Here is a 16,974-nt window from a genome sequence, read left to right as displayed (position 1 = left end):
CTCCGCGGAATGCGGAAGTGCCACAAGGGGCAGTCGGCTCGGTTGTAAATGGGACACCTCCACACTGATATTTAGGTAGGACGTCCAGTTACTTCATGGTGCTTGTTGGGCGAACTGAAGTGTGTTGTTATGACTTGGTTCAACGTCCAGTGGTTGAGGCATCGCAACTGAAACCACAGCGATTCCCAAATCAGCGCCTTATTCTTCGAAGAACCATTAGTTCCCCGAGGCCCTGGTAGAATAATCAAGATACTATCAAGTTGACCTGTTTTGCTTTTCTGCGTTACCAACTTGACACTATTAGCGTAGTATTGGATTTTCTGCATCCCTTTTCTGAGCCAAGCCTAAATACATATCTGTCCCCGTAACGGACGACAGTGGGCCATTCATCTCCGAAACAATTGCTAAGAGAACGCAAAAATATATTTCGACGCTGAATTGTGTAGGAATTCAGCGAGATTCCGGATGCCTACCGGAGCGTTCCGCTGACCTATCCCAAGATGATGTCATTCGATCATGTTTTATGGGAGGTTCCATTAGTTGATCACCGCCTTGATCAGCATAAATAGGGCCTTTCTGCGTGTATCTAGAGCTTCATCTTTAACAATCTTTCATATATCTGTTTTCTAGTCAATTGAATTGTTCTATCGTGGACCACCCCCCTCTGCCAATTTCCTACAAATTGAATTTACTTTGAACCACAAAACCTTTCTATGACCCAAAATAAGCAATCACGAATCAACTAGCATTGAATAGAAGCCATGGCACTTTCAATTTTTGCCTGACTTCTCTTTTCCGCAGCAACGAAACTATCCAATGCTTCAGAAAGTCGCTTTCTAGTGGTATCGTCTGCATTGTTGGCCTTGTCTATCTTAGCTCCTCCATCGACCAAATAGTCCAAGTCTGTGCTTGGCAGTTTGCCATCCCAGTGAGGACTGGCAAGCGTGTCTAGATCGGCTATTGGGTAGAGGCGCTGCGGAGTCAACGATGCCCTCTTATACGGATGTTGCAGCTTCGGCTCTCCCTGCCCTGGTTGTTTGGAACGCTCATAGGGATAATTTGCCATCTGAGCGAGGACCTGATGGGAGATCGTGGCGGATTGACACCCAAGCTCGCCAGCTGCCATTGCTTCCGCCGGAGATAGAAAACTGGACGAAGTTAAGTGGAGATCCTCGTATTCTGTTTCACTAAGCCTTACCTTGCGAGTTTCACCAATGGCTGCTCCTTGCCTGTCTCCTTATACAATGTGTGATAGACCTTGAGAATTTGAATCAGCCGTGATGACATCGGATGTAGTAACGCTGGGTCTTCTGATTCAGGCCAGAAGTTCGGATCCACATGCGCACGAAGCTCTGTAGGCCAAGACAGTCAGATCGCATGTCAAGCATATCCCGATTCTTGTGAATCCTCACCATTGTAATAAGGGCTGATGTACAAACAACCCGCCTGACTCGCAGCAATTGCTTGATGGACGCTAAACACGGCTGTTCCGAGGGTACGAATTCCTTCGTTCTCAAGTATAGCACATGCTGCCAATCCTGGGCCGGTGCACGGAATCTTCAAACAGAACCGGTCTTTTGAGATGCCGGCTCTTTCGAATTCACGAATGTATGCACGTCCATGCTCCAGGGTCTTCTCGGTGTCGTAGGAATATGAAGGGAGCGTTTGAAGCAGGACTCGGCCATTTATGTTTCCGATATTTGCCTGGCACATGAGAACTGACTAGGACGTATTAGCGAACGGACACCTTGAAGCGTCGACATCAGGATATTACCATCCGAGTGTAGACAGCCAGCCACCCATCTTGCTTGCACTCCTTGACGACCTTTCGCAATAGATCATCATTTCTGGGATAGCATAGCTGGTCGTGCACCAAAATCTGGTTACTGGTCATGTCATGGGGAACGAATGGAAAGAGACTCAGGGTGAATGCGGGATCCATGCAGTCAACGTCCACGTTTACTGCTGGCATGTCAGCTTCTAAACATAAGATGGCGAGGAAGAAAAGCCATTCGCCCACACTGTTCATCCAATTTGTAGAGCCATGTTGGGGGGTTGGTGATTGTCATCTTGGAAATCGCTAGATGGTGTCAATGATGGGAGCTACGAAGCAGCGTATGAGGGCCGTATGAAGTGGGGTTGGGTAGACATTTTAAGCGATACTAAATGTACAGCATCACAGCTCATCGACTCTAATGCATGCGTTGTCCCCGGATGAGAGTCGTCCGGGTTGGAGAAGCAATGCGTGCGGAGAAGCCGAAGAAGGGAATTCCGCATCTTCTGTGCCTCGACAGTGGAACTACCTTCACTAGACCTTTCTTTCGCGACGACCCGATTCCTGTATTCAGGCCTTTAAGACCACAGAGAAAACTACAGACACAGCCCCTGGCTCATTTGGAATCATCAAAATGCCCGAGCCAGTCTCAATAGCCTCCCAAAACATTGGCAACAATAGACATTCGTCTATTTCCGCGCCAAGAACTGCAAACGCACCACTTGCAGATCCGTTCCTTGATTTCACGCGCGATCTAGTGAAAGGGAAAGAAGAGGCAATTGTGTCTAGCTGGTGCAGACTTCTGCGGCAACTTAAGATCGAGAACAACTTGATCGCCCAGAAGGAGCACGAGATCATCCCGGAAATCTCCTTTGACGATCTGGAGGCCGAATGCGAAGATCTTAGAGACGAAATACAGAAGAGAGGAATGGTCATTGTCCGTGGTGTCCTTCCGGAAGAAAAAGCTTTCGCGTGTAAAAACGACATGGATGATTGTTCCCGCAAGAGTCCAACGACACAGGGTACGTACGTATTTAACTGCGCATATCACAGTGACTTACAGACAGTACAGGAATTCCCTGGAACAACTGCGAGCCAACCCGGTCAGCAGCAAAGCTCAGAATGCGCTCACACCCGTCAATTCTCAAGGTCCAATGCCACTTGATGGCATTTCTGTGGGATACCTGCCCGGAAACAGAAATATCCCTCACCATCCCACTCGCATCTGCCGGCCGAGCATGTACTGATCACCGAATTGACGATCCCCTCATAGACGGTGAAAGCACTGAGCGCTGGGTAGCAGGAGCCTACAGAAAACGCGAAATATACGAGAATGTCTTTGAAGGGGAGTGGGAGAGCTACGATCCATGGGACGCTAGTGGCAGAGCGGAGGCAGTAAACAATCTATACGATGGGCTGGGTGCACCGTCAATGTTCAAATTGTGGCAAGGATGGCTGAGCATGAGCTACTCTGGTACTGGAGAGGGCCGCATACTCGTCAATCCATTGATTCAGCTAACCACTGCGTACTTATTGCTTCGTCCGTTCTTCAGGCCAATCAATGAAATACGAGGACCTGGATTCTTGGATGAGGATAACTGGATCTTCACAGGGGAGCCAGACATGACAAGTGAGCTACATGGTGCAGCTCCTGGCCATTCTCAGGAACTCAATGATGCATTGCATCCTCACCTAGAGCTTCATCGTACAATGGTCCACCTTCCTCCTCTCAATCCGGGCGATTTTGTCGCTTGGCATTGTGACTGTAAGTCTTCATCTCCTTTGTGTCCGAATACGTCGGAGGTATCATGCCGGCTAATGCAGTACTGTGCTAGCAATCCACGCATTGGACAAGACTCTTTATGATAATGAGGACTGCCGCCTTCTTTCTATTCCAGTGTGCCCTGTCACTAAAACCAATGCGATCTGTCTTGCGGGCCAAAGGGCGGCACTCCGAGGCAATCAGTCTTCTGATCTCTCCGGAGCCGAAGAAGGAGCCGAGAAAACTGACCAGCCGTCCGAAGAAGTGCTTCGATCTTGGACAGATGATGTTGGTAAACAAGCCTTTGGGTTGGAAGGACTGGTGACAGAAGATATTGCACTACCAGGGGAGAGGCGGGTCATTGAGAAGGCAAATAGGATTTTAGGCTTCCAATGTAAATACAAGAGCCGACGCGCGCGAGGACATATGTCCCCTAGTCGGATGGATATTTTAGACAGATTTCGATTGTGATTGAAGTATGAATACCCGAGACATTGTCGAGAGACGTGATGGGTGATAACACTACCATAGCCTGGAAGAGAGACTCTAACTTCGAAGTAGGATCTGGATAATTGTAATTTACACTTTCATATTTCAGGGTTTTATTTTCTCGACAATAGTAGGTTGAGTTCCATCTTCCATATTCCCCGACCATTGGATAACAAGATCCGGTTTTAACAGATTCTCTTGGACAATGATCGCATTTAAAAAGTCGTTCTTGTCAATGCGTTTGAATGCATCCTGCAGTGTTTGTTCAATTCCTGCCTCAATATGACGCTTCGCCAGCTGTTCTCGTACCTGCGCCGGATCCACGTCGAGAAACACACTGTAGTCGAACAAATCTATTAGTCCCCGCCACTGGGGCTCGTCCAGTAAAAGATAATTCCCCTCGAAGATGACGATTTGGGTATCGGGTGTCACGATGACCTTATCCTCAACGGGATCCTTTCCTTCGTGGTCAAAGCCCGGCGCTTTTATGGCGTCCTGCTGCGCGAAAGGTCCGTCATTTGCCCATCTTCAAAGTTGACGAGCAAACGCCTGTAGACGCACAGTGTCGAAAGTCCATGGCGCTCCGCGACGGACAAAAGCTGCCGCCGGGTCTGGTGAACGGCGCAATTCCTCCTGTGTCAAGTGGAACCCGTCCATAGATAAAAGCGCCGCCATTGCATTGCCGCTGCTGTTGAGTTCACGGACCAGGGCTTGCGCGACCGTCGTCTTGCCGGACCCCGGAATTCCTGCAAGGGCTACCAGAAAGCGCGGTCTTGAGTGCGCATTTGCCTGCTGCTGAATTAAATCGACCAGCCTTCGGGTATCAACCTCCATGTTCCTGTCGATGTATATCCAGTGGTCAGCTACTCACCAGTTCACAAGGCGAGATCTCACTGTAACTTACCTTTAACCAGGTTGTATTGGGTTCACCTTTTGATCAGGGCAACAAGAAACGGACACAAGGCAAAGGATAAAACACGCCCATAGCAAAGGGAACTGTCTCTCCAAGCGAGTAGGTGGCATCGGCTCGATGTATTCCGACGGAAAGACGATTTGGTGGAATTAACCCATTGGGAACCCCGCAATCCACGTCCATTCGCTGTGAGAAATAGTTTGGCAAATCAGAAAGAAAAGAAAACAAATCGGCCCCCCTTGCGTCTACTCCGGGGCAGGAAATCTCTACTGTGGAGAGGTGCGGCTATTTCCCGAACAGGGAATCTGATCCGCATCCCGATTTGGACATCATCCCGCATCGCTGGCAGTCCATTTTTGTTGTCAGAGTCAAGCATCGCTGGAAGCAGGAAAATTCCTTAAGGCGTTGTAGTTGGATTCGGATCTAGCTACATATAAAGCTCTTTGCGGCTCACGCGACCGGTGCCTCTTCGTCATACTCGGCATTGTTTATAAGGCTCAGAAAGCAATTCCACCCTGGGAGTACTTAGTATAACATACTCAACCCAAAGACCAAGAAGACAAACCTATATTGAAGACATTGACGGCAAGGACCCGATAATGAAGAGGCACCAGATAGAGATTCACTCCCTGCAGGATAGGCCAAATGCACCAATTGGTGCGAAGCGCCTCCCAATACGTCCGTCGCAGCTTCTCGCGAGGATCGCTTCCCTCTAGAATAGACATACTCGACAGAAACACTCCAATCATCGTAGGAGCGCAGAAGAGCTGGTCAACTGCTACACGAGCGGCCAGTGTCTTGAGCGGAGAGTCTCGGCAAATGCGATTCTGCAGAAACTGAAACCATTTGGTCGCGAACGGTCCGAATACCGCTACACATTGAGTGAGCATGAAGATTGCATATAGAAGAATGGATGGAAGCTCCGTACCTCCGCCATAGAGAGTCATTCGCGCAGTGCGGCCTACATCGTAGTTGGCAAGTCCTTTCCGTTCAACACCCTGCTGGGCAAGGCAGTCTCCCACCGCAAATAGACCCTTCAATCAGTCAGCGAGCACTGTTGTCTGGACAGACATGATATTCGTTGAAAAGGCCTTCGACTTGCCGCAGTAGTTAAGCTCTGGGTCAGCACCGGACGCTGCAAGAGACTCCGTTGATACCTACAGTTGTCAGTCGAGTGGTACTGGAGACAAATGGGGATAGATAGCATACCAGCCAAACATTTCTAACCCAATTCAACCTGTACCGACTGTGAAGACAGTTGAAGAAAACGGCTTTTCGCATATTCCCTGGACTTTTTGTAAATCCATCGGAGTGTCGGAGACGCTCCATCAGGAAAGTCCCGCAATCTCCCCATCTGCTCTCTTCTCCGCTGTCGATTGCCACATCCGCCGTGGTCCGCGTTTCGGCTGGCGAGAAGGAATAAGGGTCTTATCGGTTGTTGGAAGCCGGCTAAATGATATCTGCACCCCCGCGGCTTCACCCCGTGGGGAGGCCACCCCGACCTGTGAGCGTGCCGGCTTTTCGCTTATCATCCTGGTCGCGGTATAAAAGGCCGTGCCCCAGAATCCCGGCAATTGAATGGTATCAGACATAGCGCTTGTTTCATTTCTTTTCTCTTTCCCCTGGTCTTTATCCTTCCTTGCTTCCACACACCCGAATTCGCCCCGGGTGAGTCCATTGTGAACGATATGCAAGGCCCTCAACTCAATCTTGACTGGAAATCGAATCGATGGGCCATTCTATACTGCCTAGTCGCCGCTATCGGGGCCCTTTGCTACGGATATGACACAATCTACTACACTGGCATTCAAGGCATGCCCTGGTTTATACAGGACTACGGAGAGCAAGGAGCAGATGGCACATACGCGCTAGGGACCACCTTCCTGTCCGTGTCGGCCAGTATTATCTACGTCGGAGAACTCTGCGGTGCCCTGGCGGCCGCTCCTATCAATGACGCCCTGGGACGACGTGTTGTGTTCCTCTCAGCCTCCATCTGTATCATCGTTGGCGCCATTGTACAAGTATGCTCCTTCGGCTCGGGCGCCGTCTTCTATGTCAGCCGAGTGCTAATCGGTCTGGGCATCGGGCAATTCACCGCAACCTGCCTGATGTACATCGGAGAGGTCGCGCCGCCTGCGATCCGCGGTCCGGCTGTTATGTCTTTCCAATTCATGCAGTCCATCTCTCAGCTGGTTGGAGCGTGCGTCAACCAAGGCACAAAAGACATCCAAAGTGCCCAGTCCTACGAGATCCCCATGTGCTTGCTGGTGGTCCTCCCAGGTATCATGCTCCTGTGTCTTCCGTTCACCCCCGAAAGCCCCGTCTGGTACATGTACAAAGGAAAGCGGGAGAAAGCCATCAAGGCCCTCCGCAAGATCAACCGCAGTGCTCGCGACTACGACCCGTTAGTGGACGTCCAAACCATCGAAGACCAAGTCCGCGTGGAGCGCGAAATGGCCAAGGACGCCACCTGGCTCTCCCTCGTCACGGACCCCATCGAGCGCCGCAAGCTGTTCTACGCCTGCGGCGCCATGTTCGTGCAGCAGATCAACGGCATCCAGTTCTGGTATACCTACGGCGTCGTCTTCGCGCAGTCCATCGGCGTTGCCGACCCCTTCACCATCAACACCATTATCTACGTCGTCCAGATAATCACCGTTGCTGTCGCCGTTGTCTTCGGGAATAGAATAAACCGCCGCAATTGTCTTCTAGTTTGCTCTGTCATCATCTTCGCCTCCCTCATCGCTGTCGGTGGCCTCGGCACTACTCGCGACGCGGACGGCTCCTTCGGCTACGGCGTCAGCATCGGCATCATCGTCCTAGCGTATGTCAATATCATCGCTGTCAACTTCTCCATCAGCACCGTGTCATACTCGATTGTGTCGGAGATGGCTGTCGGCAGGAACAGAAACAAGATCACATCTTGCGCTATCAGCGTTTTCTTCATCACTGTCTGGCTCATGGTCTTTACGAGTCCGTATATGTACTACACGGCGAACCTGGGCCCGATGATCGGGTTTGTCTACTGCGGCACGACTCTCTTTCTGTTGGCGTACTCGTGGTTCTGCGTGGGAGAGACTACGGGGCGTAGTGTATCTGATATTGAGCGCCTCTTCCAGGACCGCGTCCCTGTTGGGGAGTGGGCGACGTATGTAATTCCTGGCAAGTATGATGTCTCGGTGGACAAGGATGAGGGTAAAGATGAGTGCAATGAGCAGCAGATTGAAATGGCGTGACGGGTGGGTATCTGATATGAGATCGGTTTATGTGGCATGACTGGAAATTTAGATGATAGACAAGAGTAGGTTGTTCCTATGATCTGAAATGTATTTGATGACTGCGTATATCATTCCACCAGTATACACTGTGAGCGTTAAATTAATCTGTTCATTCGTAGTTTCATAATTAACACCACTGACAAACACCATGTAATTCATAGGTTGCTACTTTAATCGCGTGAAAGCAGTAGAGTAGCAAAACATGTAATCCCCAGCGCCTTTGTACCTAGCCATTAGAATATCCCCTACCATGGGAGCGGCTCATCGAAATCCATCAACGGCAAATGATCAAAGTTCACAGGGATTTCTGCGTCAAGATACATCCACGAGACATCATCCATACCAGAGAATAAATTCATAGTATCCAATTCAGGATGGGTCCTCTCAACGTCTTGCGAACGGTCCATCATCTGCGCATCCAGTGAGTGGGGCTGATGATCAACTTCTTCCACCGTGTCCCCGAGCTCTCTTCTCGAGGGCGGATGACTGTCTCTTTCTGTCCGATTGGACCGATTCACCCACAGCACGCCCAGGTTCGGTAGTTGATCCAGTGCAATGGAGATTCGATACGCCAGCGATGCCATTGCGTCGGCAGAGGCCCATTTGCGTCGCAGTTCTTGCAGAATCTCGCACCCGGTGTTGAAGTCCTGGCGTGCGTCTCCTTGGTCGCTCGGGAGCCGGCTATATCGTAATTGTTGGTATGATACGGATAGGGCGAGCGAGGCGGCGTAGACTATTATGGGGAATGGGTGGAGTGAGTTGAGTCGAGTTGGGTCTTGCATGTAGCGGATTAATTGGATGGCGGAGAGCTGCTGGCGCAGCCGTGCGGCGGTGGGAGAGGGTAAGGTCGTGACCGTTTTAAGGCGATGGGCTAGGATAGCTGTGGCGCGGTAGAAGACATGCAACGTAGCTGTTGGGAGAGTGTGTCAGCTAGAGGAAATAGAAGTAGGTCTCCTAGATCTGATATTGCAGGACAAACCTATTGTGGCCGAGGGTAGATTCCACGCGTGCATTTCATCCATGATCTGCTCGAACCCCGGGTAATCGAGATCCCAGCCAGCAGTCGGGACCTTATTGTTCGGCCGATAGAGCCCAATAGCCTTATTCAACATCTTCGCAATTCTAAAACATACGTCAAAGGCAACTGAATTAGATTCCTCCGGCGTTATTTCCGGAACACCTATGTCGATGTCGGCCATGATGCATGGTCTCGAGTTAGTCGCAGCATTCATGCGGTCCAGAGTCCAAAGACACCAGAACAGCCGTTTGAATCCGTTATCAGTATCGTTGGGACGAGGCAAGTGAAGCGCTATTGACTGCGCGTTATGGACAGCCTGTGCAATGCAGCTGGATGCGCCTTCCATGCCTTCGCTTCCTTCTTGGTGCAGCGAGAGCAGCCCGAGAATGCGCATAAGAGTGATCTTCCCCAACGAGGCACGACGGGTTAGAGCTGCCGAAAGGGACGTATACAGTTGACTGCAGAATTCTCGCGCGGAGAGGGGAGTATCTCGTGATTGAAGAAGCTTCAGATGCTTCTCCGCCGCAGCGTCCTTAGCTGCTACTAGACACAAAACATGCACAAGGGGCACCGGAGCCGTCCCTCGGGATAGTGATTGCCAGTATTGTTCCTCATTCAGAAGCGGTATCATGGGATGTATGTTATTAAAATAGATTTCCGAGAGCGCCTTGATGGTTTTTCCGGATAGCATGTCCGATCCGGGTGGTAGGAACCGGCTCAGTCTTCCGGTCGAAGGAGGATGCGGCCTTGACGGAGAGCATTCTTCCACGCCCGAAGCACATTTACTGCAAGGATGCGGCTGCACCCAGACTCCCACTTCCCCCGGAGCCATGTTTTGCGCATCCTCGGGCGTCGTAGTTTTGTCCAGGAGTCTCGCCTCGGGGTTCAAATCACCCACGAAACGCGTGGTGAGAGGGCTCGCATGAGTGTCTGATCCGCATGTATGATTATGCGTCTCTGCTTCGGACTCTTGCGGTGGGAGGTGATTTTGTGGTTGGTCTGCCTGGTTCTGACTTCTCGTCGTCCCAGCGTGGCTCTGTTGGCCGCTGGGCGACGCCGATGGATCTCGGGCGCTTGTCAATTCACGTCTTGGCCCCGGACCAGAGGCGGCCGGCGCTTGAGATTGAGATTGAGGGGTTTCGTGCGACCCCATCCACGCCAGAGAACGCGATGGGGACGAAGAGGTCACGGAATGCGACAGGTCTCGGTGATTGCATCGTCGCTGGGAATCTGCGGGTTAGAATGACGTTGAACTGGAGGTTCAAGGTTGTGGCGACACGCACCTTCTGGAGTCGACAGCGGCTGCAGGCTCTGCGCGACCGGACGCGTCGCGACGACCGCTCACTCGAATCGGGATACGGGACAAACGTTAGATTTCCTGACATGCTTGCGTTGTTGCGGCTTTATAGGAGTCGGTCGGACGAAAAGTCGGAGCAAATTCTCTTTTCGGTCAGCCGAAGAATGCGGGGAAGCGGATGCCCGGGTGCCTCGGCGCCTTACTGCCTTAAGGCAGTCAACTCACAATGTCTCACGATATTACGGCCTCATAATATAAATTGTTTCTCGAAATAGTCCTCAATAGCTCTGAATTATCATTCGAAGTGTTTCGATGTAGAGTCTCTGTTCCTCGAAGCTCTAGGCTGTTAAAACCAAAATCAGCCTGGATATATATCCTGTTCCTCTCCGACCTATACTATTGGTATTTTCCCTTGTGAGAAGTGCTACTGCCACCATAACCAAGTTTGACGTTGCCTCAGAGACCCGAATGAGCATTTTGGAAGCGTGAAATTACCACGTCTCCGGCCCGAACTTTCCTCCTTCTCTGACAGTCTTCCGATAAGCCGTATACAACGAGTCCTATCCTCATTAGCAACCATCCTCCAACAAGACCATCTACACAGAGAACAAAACCTATACTTACCATTGTCTCATAAACAGCTACGTTGCCCCACCAGTTCGGAATGGCCACGTCCGGCAAAGTAATCGCAAAGAATATAATAATGGTGGAGATAACGAGCCCGGAATCCAGTCCCGCCGCCGTGATGTAGTTGTACGTATGCCACCAGCCGGGCCAGCGACGACGGATGAAGTAGTTGAACAACAGGCCGAACATAGCCCAGCTTGAGAAGCTCAGTGGGGTTGCTCTGTGTGCGCTTGTTAGTTTGCAGAGTATAGTATAGGAGTGGGTTACGTACGGAGGAAGCCAGGCCATTGCGCCGAGCATTCTTTGGCTTGGTTAGTTATGGACGGCGGAATCTAAGAATGATGGAAGGGAATGCTAACACTGGTGCATTTAAAAACCGCGCTGGCGAACGAGGCCAGAATCTCATACAGATGTAGAACGCGATGGGCAGAAGAGCACCGAGCAACCAGAACCATTGGATGGAGGTGTAGATTGCTCCAGGGCCGAACATGCGTTTGGGACCGATCACACCTGAGAGCCTATGATTAGCTAAGTTGTGTTTTGGTGGAAAGGAAACCCACCCCAGACAATACTCGATGAGAAGAAAGTCGACCCGTTCGGACAGGTGAAGTGTGCGGATTGATCACTGCTCGGTCTGATTAATTCGCATGAACGGAGATTGAAGACGGGATGGAACCTACGAAGTGCAGACGCCATCGATATTTGCGAGGGTCCAATTCATCACAGCGACTTGAACAAAACAGGCCCAAGCTGTTGCAGCCACCTGCGCAGTGAAGACTATCCGGGGTGGAATTTTCATGTAGTGTGCGAGCTGGACGGGGTTAGGCCATTTTCATAATCAAGAATCGGGGCTTATACTTTCAAATCCTGGCAGTAGGTTTGACTGGATTCATTAGCACGCTGATGAATACTCGAGAGAGAACTAAACCTACGCTTGTCCAAGGGTGATCGTGCTAAACACCTTGAAGATCATAACCCCAATGGGCTTCCCGGGGATCATGAACCCGGCAAGGAAAGGCGACAGAACGTTCAGCGCTGTCAATTATTTAGCCTCAATTAATATCGAGGAGTAGTGAAGAACATACAGAGGGTGATGTTGGTAATCGCTAGGATCATGCAGGTCGGAATCTGCCGAGTTAGCAAATATCAGCCCAGGGAAGGGGCACACTTACAACAAACACCACAGCAATGATAATGGACACGAAAAACGCCCACCCTATCAAGTCAGCGGACAGCCATCGGAAACCAGAAACTACAATGTACATACAAGGAGTCTGCGTATCATAGCCAAGAATTCCAGCCAGCCCCAGGGCGATAGATACCAGAAACAACGCCGCGTACCACCACTCCGGAGCTTCCCGATATTTCTTCATCAGATGCAGATGGATATCCGGCTCTTGATTCTGTGCCGTTTTGAAGCGGTACCATATTTCCTTGTGATGAAATACAATGACGTGAAAAATTGCCGCGGTGAGCGCCGCGAACGAGAGACCGTAATTCAGAGCAAAGGTCGGCGCCAAGAACATGGGCGAGTAAGCTTTGTATTTCTGCTCATCAAACGAAAATCCAGGACCGAGAATGCGGGAGACATTGTACTTTTGCTGCGTGTTGTCGTATGTTGTCGATGTGTTTATAGGGAGGTAGTCAGAGTACCTGGCTTGTTAGTATGGCTCATCCAGAAAGAATGTGGAAAACGGGAATCGTACAGAGCACCTGTATAGGCGATACCTATAGTAGAGATAATAACAAATACAATCAAACCGATGAGCGTGTTGAGGAGCGCGTGCACTGGCGCGAGCAATGGATCGAGGAGATACGCAGAAACGTAGCTAATTTGTCAGTATGCTAAGCGCCAGAGGGAAACAAGGCACTTACGTCCAGTCGAATGTAATTGGAATCAGCGATAAGCCGCTGAAGCCCCCAAAGAGCTGATTCAAGACCACATTGTTCGGTTTGATCCCTGTCTCATTAGCGCACTTCATTTCTGCTCGAGGGGGAAATTACATGTGATAAAAGCAAAGACCGACAGTCCTTGCCAGAGGACAGCGGGGATCCTAAACCAGTTAAATATTTACATAAAGAGAGAGAAAGGGACAACAAACCAGTACCACGCAAAAGCTCCCACCATCACATAGAGGAAGTATCGATACCGCGAGACAGTCCACCCGTTGCTTTGTGATGCATCCGACGTGCTTTTATCGTGGAGAGCGTAGAACAGAGAGGAATTCGCAAACATTCCGGGCCAGATCATGGCGGCAGGCCTAAGAACCTATATGAGATGAAGCCATATGAGACGGGGGTCGAAACGCACCACACGAGAAACCGACGAAAAAGACCCGCTAGCGAGATACCGATTAACTGGCTGCTGAGGGTGAATAGGAGTTGGAAACCCCAGCCGATGTCCAGATTGTATAGAGCTATTATCTTTTTAGATATTCCCTCGCTAACATTTAAAAAAGGCAGGGGATACTCACGCTTCGCTTTGAGGGCTAGCAGAGCATCCGTGCTATATGCATATCCGATAGAGACGCTTCGAGAGTCAGAATCACCTTTGCCTGAATACGGACTACCTACTTTGCCATGATCTATATAGTGTTAGCACCCGTAATCAAAGTCCAATTGAGGTACTCACCGTGATAACAGTATGCTCTTTGATTGTAAAAGGCCCTGTGTTAAGGGTCCATTTCAGACCGAAGGTGTTGAACACCTTCGTTGGCATAACCCTCGCCCATAAACAGGCAACCGGATACACCAGCAATTGCACGACAATCGCGGGAAACGAGATCGCAGGGCTCCTATTTCCTATCAGCCTGCATCGCAAACCCGAAAGAGAAAATCCTACCGCATGCTCAAGAACATATTCAGCCCACTCCCCAGCGTCACGAAAATCATGCCCAACACCCACGCGCGCACCGTATTTGCCACCTCCCCGCCATCGGTATTCCGTACAGCTGCGCGAACAGATTCGTAAGGGGAATCCTGGAGAAAAGACTTATCAACGTTCCCTGCCTTTTCCTGGTCGTCGGTCGCGGCGGCGTCGTTGATCGCGTCGAGCTCCTCCTGCGGTAGGTTGGGATCCCATTGGTGGGAATTCTTGATTTTGCGAAGATCCTTGATCGCTTCGTCGGCAGGATAAATGTAGCCGGTGGCGACCTCCGCCTGGGATGGCTCGATGCCTTTGTCTGAGGGCGTTTTGGCCATTTTGTGCTTCGGATTCGCAGTGAGCGAGAGAACCAAGATTGCGCGGGACGCCTGCCATATACAATGCAATTTATATATTCTCTGACCTCAATTTCTGGAGATAAAACTACCCCCTTACACTGCTAGTTTCCTCCGATATCCTGACTTATCTGCTCCAGCAAGCCAATGTAGCATCGAGCTACTGCTAGCGCCAGTCTAAGCTCGATTCCCCCGCACGGCAAGGCTTGTTTATCAACGCTTGACCCCTCCGTGGTCTCTTCCTATGCGCCTATCTGGCGCTACTAGTCATGGCCGGCTTGGTTTTGCTTGATAAGAGAAACCTGCTGATTCGTCTGGCGGAGCATCCGACGGTCGCATATCATCCGGTGACTCGCTAACAGAAGAGGGGGTCGCTTTTATCCGTCTAATCAGCCGGAAGGATGTATCTCTGGATGGGATTCTGAAATAGCGCGGATTTCTCCAACCATCAAGGATGTTACTGTTGCGGTGAAGGCGGCTTATTCCGTCGTGTGACGTCGCTGGCGCTGCGGTTCTTTTTATCCCTTGCGTTGTCGCGAGGAGGGAGAAGAAATCAACATTGCGCTCTTGCGGGCAGCTCGAATACGGAAATATGGTGTCTGCGACTTCGTTTAGAGGACTTACTATCAATCGGGCTGAACGGGTCCCGCTGCGCGACCGTATCGAATGCGTTACTGAGGATTTAAAAGAGATCCAAACTATTCTGTCCATAACGATATCCTTCAAGCGGACGCGACGACTCCGAGAATTCATAACCACTGAGCTGAGTTCGCTGCTCGGTGAGCCATTCGATGTGTATAACCAACAGGACAAGGTCGATTATCTTCTCCTGAAGAATTACCTCGAGCGACAGCTCCGTGACCTCGAACTCAATGTGGAACGGGATGAGAAAGCGAAGCCCTTGCTCCCCTTTGCTACGACGTTGGTCGAATTATGCGAAGCACGGGAGGCTGTTGACCCAGTGATCCCAAAGAATGTCGCTGAAATTTTATTCCGCACGCAGAAGGACGTTGTAGCCGTGATTGACCTTGTGGAGAATACGCCCGAGAAAATAAGCGTGAATAAGTCGAGCGCCTTCCGGGCGGCGAAGACCGTTGATGATCTACGCGAACATTTGACCGAGTGGTTCGGCTTTTATAAGGGGTACGATCCCTTGTTTGACTGGTGGGTTGCCAGTCCGTATAGCAGCATCGACAGCACCTTGGAGAGGCTTTCATCGACTATCCGTGAGAAACTTGTCGGAATCAAACCCGGTGACGAAGATGTTATCGTCGGCGAGCCGATCGACCGGGAAGGACTACTCGCTGAACTGCAAGCCGAGATGATCCCTTACACGCCGGAAGAGATTATTTCTATCGGGGAGAAGGAGTTCGAATGGTGTGTCAGGGAACTGAAGAAAGCGTCACAGAGCATGGGATTCGGGGACGACTGGAAAAAGGCCCTGGAGGAAGTCAAGAATGATTATGTCGAACCAGGCCAACAGACACAACTGGTCAAAGGTCTAGCACACGAAGCCATCTCCTTTGTCGAGGAGCATAACCTGATCACTGTGCCCCAGATTGCGAAGGAAACATGGCAGATGTTCATGATGTCGCCGGAACGACAGAAAGTCAACCCCTTCTTCCTGGGAGGGTCCTCGATCATTGTTTCTTATCCGACCGACACGATGGACCACGAGGCCAAGCTGATGAGTATGCGTGGTAACAACATTCACTTCGCGCGTGCGACCGTGTTTCACGAGCTGATCCCCGGCCACCGTCTGCAATTCTACATGAACGCGCGGCATCGCCCATACCGGCAACTCTTCGACACTCCATTCTGGATCGAGGGGTGGTCGTTATATTGGGAGATGATTCTGTGGGATGACGATCGCTTCGTCAAGACCCCGCAAAATCGGATTGGGATGTTGTTCTGGCGACTGCATCGATGCGCCCGAATCATCTTCTCGATCAACTTCCATCTAGGCCGCATGACGGCGCAGGAATGTATCGACTTGCTCGTGAATGAAGTTGGGCATGAGCGCGCCACTGCAGAGGGAGAGGTAAGACGATCGTTGGCTGGTGATTACTCGCCCTTGTATCAGGCTGGGTACATGCTGGGAGCGTTGCAGATTTATTCGTTGCGAAAGGAAGTCGTCGGGGGAGGCTTCATTCGGGAAATTGATTTCCATAATCGATTTTTGAAGGAGAACCGTATGCCTATCGAGTTGATGCGTGCTTTGATTTGCGAGATGCCGCTGGGGAGGGATTACAGTCCTTCGTGGAGGTTTTATCGCCTATAGCAGCAGACGCTGTGGAGTTAGGGCTGCCATGGCACGTGTCCCATCCATCCAGCTGCTGCCCTTGTCGAGTTTCTCTACAGTCAGACTGCGGAATGTTTTCAAATTGCAATATGAATTTCACGTGTCAAGATCCGCCACACTATCGTTACCTAGTTGGTGAATGTAGAGAATCCTGCCGTTGGTTCGTCGCGCTAACATCTGTCACAATCTAGGGTCAACAAATGACTGAGAAAAAGGGGCATTTGCCAACATGCAGCATGTACCGTCTTTTCCTGTTCCAAGCTAAGATTAGAAATCTCCTGACACCTTCCTTCTT

At 50.7% G+C, this 16,974-nt stretch overlaps 8 protein-coding genes across 8 annotated transcripts; 3 read left to right on the top strand and 5 right to left on the bottom strand.

Annotated features, from left to right (window-relative positions):
• Positions 1 to 742: 742 nt before the first annotated feature.
• On the bottom strand, positions 743 to 2,069 carry P170DRAFT_446518 (aldolase; the record flags this gene model as incomplete). The annotated part of the gene is made up of 5 exons (XM_024850805.1): positions 743 to 1,148; positions 1,199 to 1,352; positions 1,413 to 1,722; positions 1,775 to 1,962; positions 2,021 to 2,069. The coding sequence occupies 5 exons, from the start codon at positions 2,067 to 2,069 to the stop codon at positions 743 to 745; spliced, it is 1,107 nt and encodes a 368-aa protein (XP_024703957.1).
• A 339-nt stretch (positions 2,070 to 2,408) lies between these two features.
• On the top strand, positions 2,409 to 4,007 carry P170DRAFT_357059 (DUF1479 domain protein; the record flags this gene model as incomplete). The annotated part of the gene is made up of 3 exons (XM_024844194.1): positions 2,409 to 2,826; positions 2,883 to 3,539; positions 3,610 to 4,007. The coding sequence occupies 3 exons, from the start codon at positions 2,409 to 2,411 to the stop codon at positions 4,005 to 4,007; spliced, it is 1,473 nt and encodes a 490-aa protein (XP_024703956.1).
• Positions 4,008 to 4,130: 123 nt separating this feature from the next.
• P170DRAFT_446516 (P-loop containing nucleoside triphosphate hydrolase protein) lies at positions 4,131 to 4,859 on the bottom strand (the record flags this gene model as incomplete). The annotated part of the gene is made up of 2 exons (XM_024850804.1): positions 4,131 to 4,523; positions 4,587 to 4,859. The coding sequence occupies 2 exons, from the start codon at positions 4,857 to 4,859 to the stop codon at positions 4,131 to 4,133; spliced, it is 666 nt and encodes a 221-aa protein (XP_024703955.1).
• Positions 4,860 to 5,388: 529 nt separating this feature from the next.
• Positions 5,389 to 5,969, bottom strand: P170DRAFT_358486 (Mpv17/PMP22 family protein; the record flags this gene model as incomplete). The annotated part of the gene is made up of 3 exons (XM_024844296.1): positions 5,389 to 5,453; positions 5,504 to 5,809; positions 5,867 to 5,969. Coding segments are annotated over 3 exons (474 nt in total), but the record flags the coding sequence as incomplete, so codon positions are not given.
• A 657-nt stretch (positions 5,970 to 6,626) lies between these two features.
• On the top strand, positions 6,627 to 8,174 carry P170DRAFT_425688 (general substrate transporter; the record flags this gene model as incomplete). Its single annotated transcript, XM_024847660.1, has 1 exon — positions 6,627 to 8,174. One exon carries the CDS (start codon positions 6,627 to 6,629, stop codon positions 8,172 to 8,174), a length of 1,548 nt encoding a protein of 515 aa, XP_024703953.1.
• A 287-nt stretch (positions 8,175 to 8,461) lies between these two features.
• Positions 8,462 to 10,619, bottom strand: P170DRAFT_509417 (fungal specific transcription factor domain-containing protein; the record flags this gene model as incomplete). Its single annotated transcript, XM_024854671.1, has 3 exons — positions 8,462 to 9,126; positions 9,196 to 10,456; positions 10,518 to 10,619. 3 exons carry the CDS (start codon positions 10,617 to 10,619, stop codon positions 8,462 to 8,464), a joined length of 2,028 nt encoding a protein of 675 aa, XP_024703952.1.
• Positions 10,620 to 11,022: 403 nt separating this feature from the next.
• On the bottom strand, positions 11,023 to 14,359 carry optB (small oligopeptide transporter, OPT family; the record flags this gene model as incomplete). The annotated part of the gene is made up of 20 exons (XM_024853209.1): positions 11,023 to 11,091; positions 11,156 to 11,378; positions 11,430 to 11,459; positions 11,518 to 11,668; positions 11,719 to 11,783; positions 11,839 to 11,969; positions 12,017 to 12,041; positions 12,091 to 12,193; positions 12,244 to 12,286; positions 12,331 to 12,374; positions 12,426 to 12,811; positions 12,865 to 12,987; positions 13,034 to 13,118; positions 13,163 to 13,212; positions 13,261 to 13,419; positions 13,470 to 13,575; positions 13,633 to 13,688; positions 13,733 to 13,743; positions 13,791 to 13,953; positions 14,001 to 14,359. 20 exons carry the CDS (start codon positions 14,357 to 14,359, stop codon positions 11,023 to 11,025), a joined length of 2,382 nt encoding a protein of 793 aa, XP_024703951.1.
• A 287-nt stretch (positions 14,360 to 14,646) lies between these two features.
• P170DRAFT_455595 (uncharacterized protein) lies at positions 14,647 to 16,658 on the top strand (the record flags this gene model as incomplete). Its single annotated transcript, XM_024851544.1, has 2 exons — positions 14,647 to 14,724; positions 14,955 to 16,658. 2 exons carry the CDS (start codon positions 14,647 to 14,649, stop codon positions 16,656 to 16,658), a joined length of 1,782 nt encoding a protein of 593 aa, XP_024703950.1.
• Positions 16,659 to 16,974: the final 316 nt, after the last annotated feature.

This window comes from Aspergillus steynii, assembly GCF_002849105.1.
Source record: "Aspergillus steynii IBT 23096 chromosome Unknown P170scaffold_4, whole genome shotgun sequence".
NCBI lineage: Eukaryota > Fungi > Ascomycota > Eurotiomycetes > Eurotiales > Aspergillaceae > Aspergillus > Aspergillus steynii.
The sequence above is the reverse complement of the archived record's forward strand: the minus strand, read 5'-3'. Positions and strand labels throughout refer to the sequence as shown.